Source organism: Antedon bifida, chromosome 1, assembly GCF_963402885.1.
Source record: "Antedon bifida chromosome 1, ecAntBifi1.1, whole genome shotgun sequence".
NCBI classification, from domain to species: domain Eukaryota; kingdom Metazoa; phylum Echinodermata; class Crinoidea; order Comatulida; family Antedonidae; genus Antedon; species Antedon bifida.
In genome coordinates, this window is record NC_136226.1 from 5,083 (window position 1) to 19,855 (window position 14,773).

At 33.0% G+C, this 14,773-nt stretch overlaps 2 protein-coding genes across 2 annotated transcripts in view; one reads left to right on the plus strand and one right to left on the minus strand.

The window, feature by feature from the left end:
* Positions 1 to 397: 397 nt before the first annotated feature.
* LOC144836223 (alanyl-tRNA editing protein Aarsd1-A-like) lies at positions 398 to 13,579 on the minus strand. The gene is made up of 12 exons (XM_078691475.1): positions 13,401 to 13,579; positions 9,249 to 9,374; positions 8,855 to 8,872; positions 8,545 to 8,686; positions 6,727 to 6,784; positions 5,325 to 5,481; positions 5,017 to 5,133; positions 4,632 to 4,762; positions 4,273 to 4,339; positions 3,876 to 4,022; positions 2,925 to 3,019; positions 398 to 1,742 (listed from the first exon to the last, which is right to left on the minus strand). The coding sequence occupies exons 1-12, from the start codon at positions 13,437 to 13,439 to the stop codon at positions 1,610 to 1,612; spliced, it is 1,230 nt and encodes a 409-aa protein (XP_078547601.1). The 5' UTR covers positions 13,440 to 13,579; the 3' UTR covers positions 398 to 1,609.
* The window catches only part of LOC144836233 (interleukin enhancer-binding factor 2 homolog), a 67,218-nt gene continuing 55,388 nt past the window's right edge, over positions 2,944 to 14,773 (plus strand). The window contains exon 1 of the mRNA XM_078691486.1: positions 2,944 to 2,953. The gene's annotated coding sequence lies outside the window, so the exon portion shown is untranslated. The remainder of the gene's footprint in view (positions 2,954 to 14,773) is intronic.

The following is a 14,773-nucleotide window of genomic DNA, read 5'->3' on the forward strand; positions in this document are numbered from 1 at the left end:
ATGCGACAACTGCAACATATTAGTGTATTCTTCTCTTTCAACAACATTCAAAAGTGGACAGAGCTCTGAGTATACTTCACGCAGTATTATCTCCTGGTCTACCATGTCACTTATCACACCCTCATTTGGTTCTACGACATCACTCACAGCGTCTATAAGTCTCTGCAGCCGCTTCCTTTCACTAGTAAAGGCCTTAATTTTCACCTCACGGTTATATTCGAGACCCTTCTCGGTTAATGTTCTCCCTCTTTTCTCCATAATTATTACTATATAATTATTTTTCCTTTACTTTAATTGGATCTACCAATTAGGTCAGCTGCTGTTGATTCCTTGTTTTTAATGTACACAGCTCTCACAACATACAGAAATTAAAAAAGTAAAATTAATGTTTTAAAGTACTTCCTTTAATATGCACCATCCACAATAATGTCAACATTTGCATTAATTCCAAAACAAAGTAAAATCCCAGAAATATCCAATAGAAATAAAGTGTAAATAATAAAACTGTAGAGCTAGAGCTGGTAAAGGAAAAATAATGGCTGCTTATGCACTTGCACAGACCTGTACCCTTGCACAGGCAAACAACAACTGAGCAGAACAAAAGAAATCAGGACAAAGGGAAACAAAGGAGAAACAGCACACTTGGCAAATAATATGTAAATGAGAATGCAAATAAGAAAGTAACAGAATAAATGAATATTCATAGGGCAGAAACTTCTAGAACAATAGGAACTAAAGTAATATAAAAAAAAAACATGCACTCTGCAGTAATAATATAAGTTTATTTTTACGACATGATTCCAAACGTTTTCGGGTACAAAGCAGAAATGGTTGCTTATAAAGCAGGAAATTTAATTTTAATTTAATTGTACATTTATGCCGGTAGAGGCAAGAGTTCCAAGCTTAACAATTATTCTTTCTTCTATAATTCTACGAGATGTCTCAGAACCATTACACCAGAAATTGTAATATCCGAAAGGGAATGCTCATTATTACAAAAATGGGTGGCTACAGGTAACCCGGGAGTCTTTAGTTTAATAGACCTTAAAAGTTCTACAAACCTATCATCTAACCTGCATTTAGTTTCACCAATATATAGCATATTACATTTAGTACACGAAATACAATAAACTAGATTTCTAGTGGTGCAAGTAATGATCTGTGATAACATAATTACCAGAAGGTCCTACTATTTTGTTTGAACATGAAACGTAATTACATGTCGAACATCTATTTCTATTACATTTGAATGTTCCTGTTGATTCATTAGCTTTGTTTTGTAATTAAGATTTAACTAAAGTGTCTTTAATGCTTTGATCTCGTCTGTATAAGCTGTATAAGATGTATAATGTATGTATAATGGCGGACATTAGGTTGTTTTTTCAAATGCATATTGTTCACACTGGACAGTTGCTGGCATACAATCTAATGTTGAACTTGTGGTAGTCATCTTATGGGAAATAGTAATACAGTTTACTATTTTGTCCAACCAAACATTCTGAAATAGTCTAATCTTGACTTAATCAACCAATTGCTAGACGGTAATGAGCAATAACATAAATTTTATGAAATGAAAGTACAAGCTACATAAAATCAAAGCTTATAATTATTATATTAACTGATGATCTTTTAAGTATTTTTTAAGGACTTGTTCAGCTTCAATTTTGCCAGCCATTTTATTTGCTTTTCCTTGAAACAGTCCATTTTTTAACACACCTTTGCCATCCAGCAGTTCAGATATCCTGTTTGGATGAAAGTACAGTATTCATAATATACAGAATAAAAGTGTTTACTATTTAGAAACTGACTGAACAACATGTTTAAAAAAAGTTTTAAAACAGTTGAGTACAAGAAAAATCAAGAAAACATTTCCAATGCTTGAAAATGTACTAATAGGTATATGGCAATAAAGAATCGATCTACCGCTAAAATTCAATTTCTCCTGATATTTTAGAGTAAACCAAAAAAAATCCCCGATATGACTATAAATTTATAATTTCTACCCGAGATTGATACTAGAGAATACTTCAGCATATTTATAATTTCTACCCTAGATTGATACTAGAGAATACTTCAGCATATTTATAATTTCTACCCTAGATTGATACTACAGAATACTTCAGCATATTTATAATTTCTACCCTAGATTGATACTAGAGAATACTTCAGAATATTTATAATTTCTACCCTAGATTGATACTACAGAATACTTCAGCATATTTATAATTTCTACCCTAGATTGATACTAGAGAATACTTCAGCATATTTATAATTTCTACCCTAGATTGATACTAGAGAATACTTCAGCATATTTATAATTTCTACCCTAGATTGATACTACAGAATACTTCAGCATATTTATAATTTCTACCCTAGATTGATACTACAGAATACTTCAGCATATTTATAATTTCTACCCTAGATTGATACTAGAGAATACTTCAGAATATTTATAATTTCTACCCTAGATTGATACTACAGAATACTTCAGCATATTTATAATTTCTACCCTAGATTGATACTACAGAATACTTCAGCATATTTATAATTTCTACCCTAGATTGATACTACAGAATACTTCAGCATATTTATAATTTCTACCCTAGATTGATACTACAGAATACTTCAGCATATTTATAATTTCTAGCCTAGATTGATACTACAGAATACTTCAGCATATTTATAATTTCTACCCTAGATTGATACTAGAGAATACTTCAGCATATTTATAATTTCTACCCTAGATTAATACTACAGAATACTTCAGCATATTTTTTAGTGTTTTCATACTGCACTCTATTGTTAATGTTCATATTTCATTTTTCCAAGTTCGGAAACTTGGAATAAGAAATATTTTTGGCTTAAAGCAAAGCAGACTACATTTAAATAATACAATACTGTATTGCCATTATAATTATTCTTACTTTGGTGCTAGAACTTCTATGGCTGCTGGTGGTGCTGTTAAAAGATAAACCCCAGAAAGTTTTTCATCTCCTCCAGTCAGAAACATCGACTGTGCCTAAGAAATAAACAAGAGTTAGGATTAGGATAAAAAATGCATATACAGTACAGTATTTTCATTGTGCCTAAGAAATAAACATGTTGACATGTGTCATTGATTTAAATTCTCAAATTTGTATGAGTTGTTAACATTGCTTTAATGCACTATTATACATACATTATTTAGGACCATTCTACACTAATTGCGATCAGTTGGCAAATTAAAAAATTTGTTTTATACATAAAGTTAAAATAGATACATTGAATGAATTATATGAATCCAAAAACTTGATCTTCAAAATGTATTTCATGTCAAAGATTGAAATTAAAGAATTTATGTGATGTTATTAAATACAGTAGCGGGCATTGCTGGGAGAAACATTTGAACATATACGTTCATGTTATACTGTACTTATGCTGTCAAAACTAGTTATACTGTACTTATGCTGTCAAATGTCACAATCCTTTAATGGCCATGACATGAACATATTCAGCATTTACACATTAAAATAATGGTCTTTTTTTTCAATTTTTTTATACCTTAATATATAAGCGATAATTCAACCAAAAAATGAAATGATTTTATTTACGTTTACTAAATATAGTAATTAAAACTTTCTGAAGTGAGATGTCTGTGACTAAAAAATACTGCGGAATACATACTTTCTTAATGTCTATGTCACACATATTTCTGTTAATTTTAGTTTTGACAACATAAGATGACACATGATGACCTAAGATCAAACACTGATTTCTGAACAAAATGTCCCACACTCTTGTTCAAGTTTTAAGATGAATGAAGAATGAATTTTACACAGCAGGTGACAATTTGTTTGTCTTGTTGTCACATAGACGTTTACACAACAGTTACTAACCTTATCTCCAATTGCCTTTGCTACCATATAAAGAAACTCCATATTTGCTTCTTTCTCATATTTTACAAAGACTGGTTCTCTTTCTTTTCTCTGTAAATAAATCTCTGCTTGCATATTTGCAGCTAGTTTTAGTAATCTTGAGGATGTCTATAAATAATAAATAAAAAAAATGTTCCTATTACAAACATATAAATTGAATACTGTAATTGTAATTTCTTTATTAGGCCTTATTTTGCAAAATTAAAGTGTTTTTTTTTTCAAAATGTCAATAAATGCACTAATAAATGTAAAGTTTGCTTTATTTTAAGGACTTGTGAACAATTTAATTACAATTTGGGCTCTATAAATATTATATCAGTAACTCTTTCCTGGTTATACAGGTTTTCCATGAACCAACCTTATTCATATCTTTTACATTTTTCTGAAGTTTTTCTACAGCATAGATCTGCTCCTCATGAGTACACCTTTCAAAGAGAAGTGACACCAATAGTATGGTCAAGTACTTTGAGCATAATGGCATTTTTTTTATATACAAGAAATTTCATGGCTATAAATAACTTCTAATCTCTAATACTTACTTAACATGACAGGGTGACTGGGTATTACAAAAAAGAGTAGTTATCATGATATTGAGATCTCTAATACTTACTTAACATGACAGGGTGACTGGGTATTACAAAAAAGAGTAGTTATCATGATATTGAGATTATACTGTAAAAGTTATTTATTCTACAAGGACACCTGCAACTTACTTACTTAAGTAGGTTTGTGACTGCCTTTTCTGTCTGATATGATGTTCCAAGGTATTTTAAAAGACGATCACCAGCAACAAATATAATATTTGACTTTCCCTTTTTAGCTTTTGTTAATCCCAATAACTTGATCGACTAAAACAAAGTATGACATTAAATGTGTTTATAACTATGCTATTTGCCATGTTTTTTTAACAAGGTTATGGGAAATCTGTGTGTTTCTTAATAGTACATGAATTGTTCACTGCATACAGTTAGAAAAGTAATACTATTTTTATTTCTGCCATGTGGCTTTGCTGGAAGCTTTTATGAGCACATAGCTTTACAAGTACAGTTGATTTCCTTCCCAAAAATGACAACAGTATTACTTCTATATATGCTAGACATACCTGAAGGTGGCTTAGATTTGAGACATGAGTTCCACAACACATATTAGAGTCAATGCCCTCAATCTCAACAACTCTTACAGGTCCAACATGATCAGCTGGAAGACCCCGTGTCCGTATCTAACAAGAAAGCACTACCATTTATTTTATGAATATATTCATACTACAGTATTATAACCAACCAACACTCTCTAGTTGCTATTAAAACCAATCTATTTTTAAGTCTATGAAGAACCAACATTCCCCCTATGACCATTAAAAAACATTCTAATAGCATACCAACAACATAGCTAGAAAGAAAAGTGTCTTACCTTTTTCATTTCATCTGTTTCCGGCTCCAGAACATGCACATTAACAGGAATTGAATTTCTAATCTGTTCATTAACAACCGATTCAATATGAAATAGTTCATCATCAGTTACTTTAGGAGTATTCAATTCAATTGTAGACACTTTCTCTCCTAAGTTCCTTCAAAACAATTAAAAAAATACTGTGTGTTTACAATAAAGCTGCGCAAACACATGTCTAACACAATTTGTGACTTTCTTAACTCATCTCTAAATAATATTCGCCAAATAAATAACATTTAAAACATTTTTAACTTTTTATTAAATTTTTACTTTTTATTATATTAACTTAAACATTTTATAATTCTAAGAGTTTTAATATTTTTTGTAATTTGTACTTTTTATTGTGATGATGTAATCCATCTCCTTCTTTTGTTAATTGCCCCATGAGGGATGAATAAACAATATAATGTTATAAAAAAAAAATACAAAATGAAATATTGATAGTATCTTTACAGTAGTTCAAAATATAATTAAACAAGACATACATTAAAACATCATTTTATAATGACTGTAAATGTGAATATAATATAATATAGACCAGTTGAGTCCAGTGGCTAAGTTATAACAGGGGATAGCCATAAATGGCACATGTTCAAGGTAATGTGTGCATATTTGGCTTTTTTTCTAATTGTATGTGTGAAATCATTGTAAATGCAAATGTGCTATATTTTTTATATTTTTTTTATACCCAAATAAAATAAAATACATTTATAAGTCTTTCCAGGAGGCTATGTGTGCATATCTGGCTTGTGATAAATTATGTAGGTGTAGAGGTCCAACCAGTCTCTATCGTGGATATGAAAGATGTTGTATGTATGCAACACTGACAAGCTACTACCTTGTTTGCTAAAATTTATTATATATTCTTGTCCTTTGATTGGACAATTGTGGGTCACATGGCATTTGATTAAACAGACTATTAAACGATGTAATACCTTTTTTCAGCTTTTTTGTATGAAACCAAATTTTCCTGCATATACAAAAAAAAAAATCTGAAGGCCAACTGAATGGCACCGCTTTTGTATGATTTTGATTTAATTAATGGAAACAACTCTACAAGAGGTGGAATCGTTGGAAAAAAAGCATTAGCCTAGATCAGTTTATGGGTGGCCTGGAGATTTTATTGCACTCATTATTGTATTCATTATATTGTATAATATAGAACACACCAATCAATTATGTTCACTGAAATAGAAATGTATGTCCTGTTTATCCTGGTACTGTAATTGCTAAATCAAGTATTTGAGAATGTATCATATATCATTTTTTTTTACAGTCAAAAAATGCTCTCGAATAAGTTACTATTATAGAGGAACAACAAAATAATTGTATTACTCAACTAATATTAATCATGATGACTTACCATGATGTTGTAGGCCAAGAATACAAACGCTCTGCTATAGCAGTCACTAGATGCTGGCCTATAAATATAACAAAACAGTGCTGTTGTACCCATTTTAAATTTTTTTATATACAGTAATCAAATTTCATGTAAATCAGCCATGGTGAGTTTCAATTTATTTATTTCTTCTTTTATAGTGTTTTACATATTTTAGATTATTGCTGTTCTGTTTGGGGGCCTTCAGGTGCATATTTTAGGCAGCGTTAACATCCAAAAATATGCGACAAGGATTGCCTTTGTTCTTGTAGGATTTGAGGATTGTCCTTCCTCTATGCCGTTTAATTTATGCCCTCTGGCAGTCAGGAGGAGGGTGTGTGGAAGATTTGAGGATTGTCCTGCTCTATGCTGTATAATTTATGCCCTCTGGCAGTCAGGAGGAGGGTGTGTGGAAGATTTGAGGATTGTCCTTCCTCTATGCCGTTTAATTTATGCCCTCTTGCAGTCAGGAGGGTGTGTAGAAGATTTGAGGATTGTCCTGCTCTATGCTGTATAATTTATGCCCTCTGGCAGTCAGGAGGAGGGTGTGTAGAAGATTTGAGGATTGTCCTTCCTCTATGCCATTTAATTTATGCCCTCTGGCACCGCAGTCAGGAGGAGGGTGTCCAGAGTTTGGTATGTTTTTGTTTTTATCGGGGGGAATTTCCAGCCTTATTGGATATTTCATTTAAACTGAATTCCCACCATAACGACATTCATGGTTTCGGTTCATACATTTTAAATCCAGAACTCAATGAATGTCAAGGGTTAGCCTCTGGTAGTCCCTTCCTCTGGATACAGACTCCTAATAACATCTTATTCGTTTTAAAACTACACTTTATAAACATTTGTTGATGATTAGTTGAATGATCTGTAAACTTGTTTTGTGAATTTCTCTTTTTAAATTTTAAATATGTATTGTCCCTTTGACTAATTACAAAAAAATTTGGAAAAACATATTTCGAAAAAAAGTTGATTTTGAAGTATCATAATATTTATTAACTTTTACCAAAAATTAGTAAAAAATAAAGTAATTTAACCGAAATACAGACATTTTTTTGTTCAAAAAATAACTTTGACTTCCAGTCAAAGTTTTTGATCAAAACATATCTCCTCATAATGCACGCGCTTGTTTGGCTACTCTGTATGCATAATCATAAAACTTCCTTAATTGCGATCTGTGTGAAAACACCTTCTCAACTGTGACGAGTTGTAAACAATCCTAATTAGCATCATTCATAATGCATACTCGTGGTTTGAAATCTTTGTTTACTTTCGCTTGTGACGATTTTCCAGACGAAATGTAATCAAATTAATTTACCTGTTAATTACGTAAAGTTGTTGTTTTTGGCTCGATTTTTCGACTTAAAGTGAATCACTTTAATATTACTTTGATATGATCAATTTAAAGTTAGAATATTTTTTTTTTCATTTTTTGTGTTTCAAGGGACAATACATCTTTAATATATTTTATATTATAGTGTTATAATATACTGTTATAAAATATGGTCAATGCATACCATTTGTTCATTATCCATGTAATGGGACTTACCACAGAGGGTGAATTTGTATTTATAATAATGAATATACCTAAAATAGTCCCGACATTATTTTTTTTAAATATCGACAATTCATTTAATGTTCATTTTAAACATTTACTACATCAGGCAAAGAAAACCAAAAAATATTAAAAAGCAAAAGTCCCAAAATTGGTACTGGCATACTATTTTCCTTTTTGCGACTTGTTTGACCATCTTTAATAATTTAATTTAGGTTAATACAATCATTTGTATTTTGTTGTACCTGAATGCTGCTGCATGTGATCAAATCGTCTTTGCCAGTCTACTTCAACCTCCACTGTTTGCCCAGCTATCTGTTTATCTGTTACAAAATGAATTGCCTTAGAACCATTCCGCCATACTTTAAATACTCTAGCTCCATTAATCTGAACTTAATAGTTAATAGGAAAAGTTTTAAAAATATTTTTAAAAAGTACAGTACAAAATACCCCAATTGTACCAATAATTTTTTAAAAGCAAATAAATAAACGTTTCGAAGCTAGCCAAAAAGCTGTATTGTCTGTGCATAATTTCAATTTTTACAAAAAGGATACTTTTCCTATGTCACTTGGCTGTTAAAAAAATAAGGATCAAAACATATTAAATACCTTGAAACCAATGTTGTTCTGAATTATAATTGAGACATTACACAGGACCGCTAATAATATTAACTATTAACATTTGATTAGTTGATATCTAATGGTGATAATTAATGCACTCTAATGCATGTTTTCAGATTTGTTGTCATTTATATACTATAATACTGTAGCATCATTCAGTAAATGTAATGCTACAGATTACTTTCGATGATCATCTCTGTTTTTAACCTGGTCCAATCAATCCAAACTCTCTCCTCTAACGATAATTTTAGAGACAATTGTTGACTTCTGGGGGTAAACTGTAAAACAGTCAGTGCAGTGTTTTTTCAAACCAATTGTGTATAGTTACCTGACCTCCACCTTCAGGAAACAATATTGTATCTTCTAGTACAACTTCAAAGCCATCTAACAATTTTTTTTCTTTCTTATCAATCTGGAAATTTGCAGGAGTGCAGCTGACAATAGCAGTATTACACTGTAAGTGAACAAAGTGATAAATTTGCATACAGTATGTCTTAAGGGAGGGAGTGAGTGGCCAAGCGGTTAAAACAGTCGAACCGTAATATATTAACATCGGCAAAAGTTCAAGCCTCACTCGCTCCATGGTTCTGGCGGTAGAACGAGTCTTCTCAGATAAGGACTATAAACCGTAGGTCCAGTGTACACATCTGGCTCATGTGCACTTTAAAGAACCTAGTACATCTTTTGAGAAGAGTAGGGGGTTACCCCGGTTAAATATAGTATACACACAGCCACTCATGAAGAGGGCCCTTGATTGTCAGAATACGCTGTTTAGGATCACCCTCTATAAGTAAACAAAAAAGGGAATTTTCATTTGATTTGAGGTTCAGTGTATTTAAGAGTTAGAATAGTACAGTAGGTTGCTCCGATAAACCAGGAAACTTGGCGACGTTGCGAAGCATTTTGCAATGGGTTTGCGAAAGGGTTGCCGTGCGAAGGTACAGTAGGACTTTGTAAAGGGCGACTGTTCTTTGCTAAAATCAGGATTACAAAACATGTAATTTTTATTTTATTTTATTCAGTTGACAACCAACAGTGATGAAACCACCACTAACAGGTTGAATCTAAACATATTAAACTATAATAATACATTAAAAAGATTCATTCGGTTGGTATTACAAATAAAATATAATAGTTATTATATCTCAACCGTAATAGTAATAGTAAATAATAATTATTTTATTTACAGTTGGCTTTCTCAAAGTGTAGTGACACGTATGTCACCGTTGACCTCTAGATGATGGGGTCAACACATTGGTCCACACTTGACAGAGTTTGTAACCGCCCAACTGATAGTTGGCGAAACGTCAGGTAAATAAAATAATTATTATTTACTATTACTATTACGGTTGAGATATAATTAACTATTATATTTTTTAACTATAATAATACATTCAAATAAGCAACAATAACAAAAACAAAGATCGGAACATTATAGAGATTTAACAATTTTACCCTTAAATACATTTAAACTATCATAAAATAAATCAATATCCAAACAAGTAACAAGCAACTTATTAAATGTGTTGGGTAACCGCTGAAAAATACCTCATTTTGTGCATTCAAAACGACCACAAGGAACGTGAAGCAAACACTTGCTGCGAGTACAAGTTCGTATATTCAACTTAAACAAAGCAACAAGAGGACAATCATAAACATAATTGAAAAAGTTGTACAAAAATACCATATCAAAAACAACTCTACGATTTTCAAGAGAAATAAGAGAAACATTATAATTAGGACAAGTGCGAGTAAGGAATCTAATAGGGGAGCACTAGAATGGAATAATCAATCTTGATTCTGATACAACCCAAACTGCTTCAACTCCCTATTATTTATAAAAATAGATTAAACAATTTACTGTAAGTAGAACTTCAGTATGTTAAGAAGATGGATCGTAGCCTACAGTTTGAATGATTTTTATCCCTTACATTGAGATTGTCAGGATCTTCCTTTCCTAGATTATTTATGTGGATATTTTTTATTTAGTTAATAAATATTTATTATCAATCATTAAATTTTTTTTTTATTTCACAGGTCTCAAAGAAGGACTGTGTCTTTTCAAAATGGCAATTTCTAAACATGTTTAAATATTATATTAGGCATATAATAATTTACCTCTATTTATAATATGTACTGTAATTAATATTATTATATAGAGATTAAGAATATACGTCTGTGTCTTTTATTATGCAAACATTTACGTAAAAGAGAACAATTTATTTAAGAACAATAATTGTTACAATGTATAGCCCGTAAAGCAAGCGTATCCATTTTTATACTATGCATACTGTGGCAGATATATCATATCCATGTCTATTTGATCACCTTATTTTTATTTCTATTTTATTAATGTCCGCACGTTATGTAGGATAATATTAAGTATATAATGATTATTGTTGAGGCAAAACGAAATCATGTGTATATTTTTTTGTTCTAATAACCTTACACGAGCTGATAGACCAGGAGGAGGCGTTGCCATTTACATAACCTTCCACGAGCTGATAGACCAGGAGGCGTTGCTATTTACATAACCTTCCACGAGCTGATAGACCAGGAGGAGGCCTTGCCATTTACATAACCTTCCACGAGCTGATAGAACAGGAGGAGGCGTTGCCATTTACATAACCTTCCACGAGCTGATAGACCAGGAGGAGGCGTTGCCATTTACATAACCTTCCACAGGCTGATAGACCAGGAGGAGGCGTTGCCATTTACATAACCTTCCACGAGCTGATAGACCAGGAGGAGGCATTGCCATTTACATAACCTTCCACGAGCTGATAGACCAGAAGGAGGCGTTGCCATTTACCTAACCTTCCACGAGCTGATAGACCAGGAGGAGGCGTTGCCATTTACATAACCTTCCACGAGCTGATAGACCAGGAGGAGGCGTTGCCATTTACATAACCTTCCACGAGCTGATAGACCAGGAGGAGGCGTTGCCATTTACATAACCTTCCACGAGCTTATAGACCAGGAGGAGGCGTTGCCATTTACATAACCTTCCACGAGCTGATAGACCAGGAGGAGGCGTTGCCATTTACATAACCTTCCACGGGCTGAAAGACCAGGAGGAGGCGTTGCCATTTACATAACCTTCCACAAGCTGATAGACCAGGAGGAGGCGTTGCCATTTACATAACCTTCCACGAGCTGATAGACCAGGAGGAGGCGTTGCCATTTACATAACCTTCCACGAGCTGATAGACCAGGAGGAGGCATTGCCATTTACCTACACCAGAGATTTAAATATATTCTAATAACCTTCCACGAGCTGATAGACCAGGAGGAGGCGTTGCCATTTACCTACACCAGAGATTTAAATATATTCTTCGCCCTGATTTATCATTACTAATGGTTCGGAATCTCTTTTCATTGAAATCGATGCACAATTTGAATATCTTTTATTTCTTCATTTATAATAATCATTTAACCCTTTCACTGCGGAGCATTATTCCCACCTCTGTGTGTAATATATTTAAGAAAAATGATATTTTAATAAATTGCAAAAAAATACTAATTGAGATAATTGTGTAATTATTTTTGTGTGATGGGCAAAGGGTTAGTCTACAGTTAGGTATATAAAAAAAAAGTTATTTGCATATTGATGACATCATGTGACGTCATTACAGGTATTTTGGATTTCATGTTTTTTATCTACACGTATTATCAATGATAAAAACTATATTTATAAGAAATTCTTATGGAATACGTTTTTCCAACCGGATATTGATGAAGATACGTATAACAAATAAAAATATTTAAAAATTGAATTATTTTTATTGTTATTGTTGTTTATTATTGTTATATTTTATTTTTTTTATTTTTTTTTTTTAGTTATTTTTTGCATACAAAATACCGGATGTTGATTTTAAGCGCGACCGATTTCAAGCGCAACCGATTTCATGCGGGACCGATTACATCCGACGCCCACTGTTGGATCTTGAATAAATAAATAAATAACGCCGATAATCCTAACTCGTCAAAGAGTTTGGATTATTCTTATACTTTGGTCTAGGCATAGGGGCCTAGCTAGGTTTCGGCATTAATTAAGAAAAAAATAATAACAAATTTGTCAAAACTTCCAGTTTTCAGCAATTAATAGATAATTTTCTGTCGTTTAGGCCTAGGCCTAGTCTAGCATACCTATTAGAGGTATGGCCCTTATGGGCTAGGCCTAGGCTAGGCCTAGTAGTTAGTATAACATAGGCCTAGTAGCCTAGGCTAGGTAGGCCTAGGCCCTAGCTAGGCCTAGAGTACTACTACTACTACTAGTACAGTAAGTAGGCCTAGCCTAGTTTAATTAGTAGCATACTAGAGGCTAGAATAAAGCGCATAAGCCTAGTAGGCTAGTACTACTAGGCCTAGGCCTAGGCTAGTAGTAGGCCTAGGCCTAGGCCTACTATAGGCTAGGCCTAGTTCGAATCTCCAAGCAAGGACCTAACGAAAAGGATGAGTTGTTGCTGTATTAACTTGCCTTTTTCAGATAACTTTGTTTTTGACAAAGAAATGACATTATTTTTCAAGAAAACCCCTTGTTGTTATGGTACTACTACTAGCCTATCGTATTAAACCGCCTATTATACAAAGAATATATAATAAATAACACAAGATTCTCCAGGCATATCCCTCTCCCAGCCAGGATGGCCCAGCGATGATGAAAACAAAATTACTGTATGGGTAACGGGGATTTCGATCCAAGTCGGCCCTAAACCGTCTCGGCCAAAGTCAAGTCGGCCCCAAATCAACTCGGCCCCAAGTCAACTCGGCCTCAAGTCAACTCGGATTCAAGTCAACTCGGCCAAAAAATAATTGGTCAACTCGGCCCCGTTAAAGTATGGAACGGAAAAAGTGCAAAGGAAGGGGATTGATATTTCTTCACATTTTTCACGCTGCTGCTCTAGCCCGCTACGTCCCATTAGGACTACTCAATCAGAAGCTAAAGCAGGCAGCAGTTATAGTATCTAAGGATGACAGAAATGCGAAAATGGAAACTCCACTATAATTTATTGATTCCAGCTGCTACAACCAAAAAACGTCTGGGAAAAGAGTCTATTAAGACATGTCATGCTAAAATTACAAATCCCAAAGCATTTCTTGTATTTATGAGTCCCGGCCATTTGACTATAATACTGACTTTTGACTGTAATTCACTGTCAGATATTCATTGAATTATTATCAAAACAGTCCATTAAAGTTTGTGTTTGAAATAGGATACTTCACACTTGAAATATCTAGGTTGATGAAGTGACCTCCAGACTTGACCTTAGCAATAAAATTAACTAAAGTGACAGAAATTGAGTATTCACTTCTGTAACCAAAAAATAATATTTATTCACATATAAAAAATTTTTGTTGCTTTAAATTACCTTTTTTTCAATTTTAATATCTTTTCGTATTTTAATACACATTGCTCAATTTGAACCCTATTTGGAGCCAGGGGAGCACAGTGATATAAAATAGAAATAAGTCACTGAATTGTAATATCTTATCGTATATTATTATCATATTTTTCGAGGTTTGAACCCCAGCCGATAGCACTCAAAACTGAGCATTACCCGTTACGCCATCAAGTACATGACTGAAAAGCTGATAATAGTCTATTTATACGTGTATTACGTAATTGATCATTACGTCATAAATATCCTATTAACCTTGCTAAAACCAAAATGATCAGTTAGCTCAGTCGTCTGAGCGTCGTGTTAACAACACGTATGTCGTGGGTTCGATTCCCACGCTGGTCGGTGGAATAGAGTTAAGGCTATGCGAGCCACTGTGTTTGGGGTTCACAGATCATACGTCCCCCTTTCCACCACACATCATGAGGCGACAACATCAATGCATCTGGTG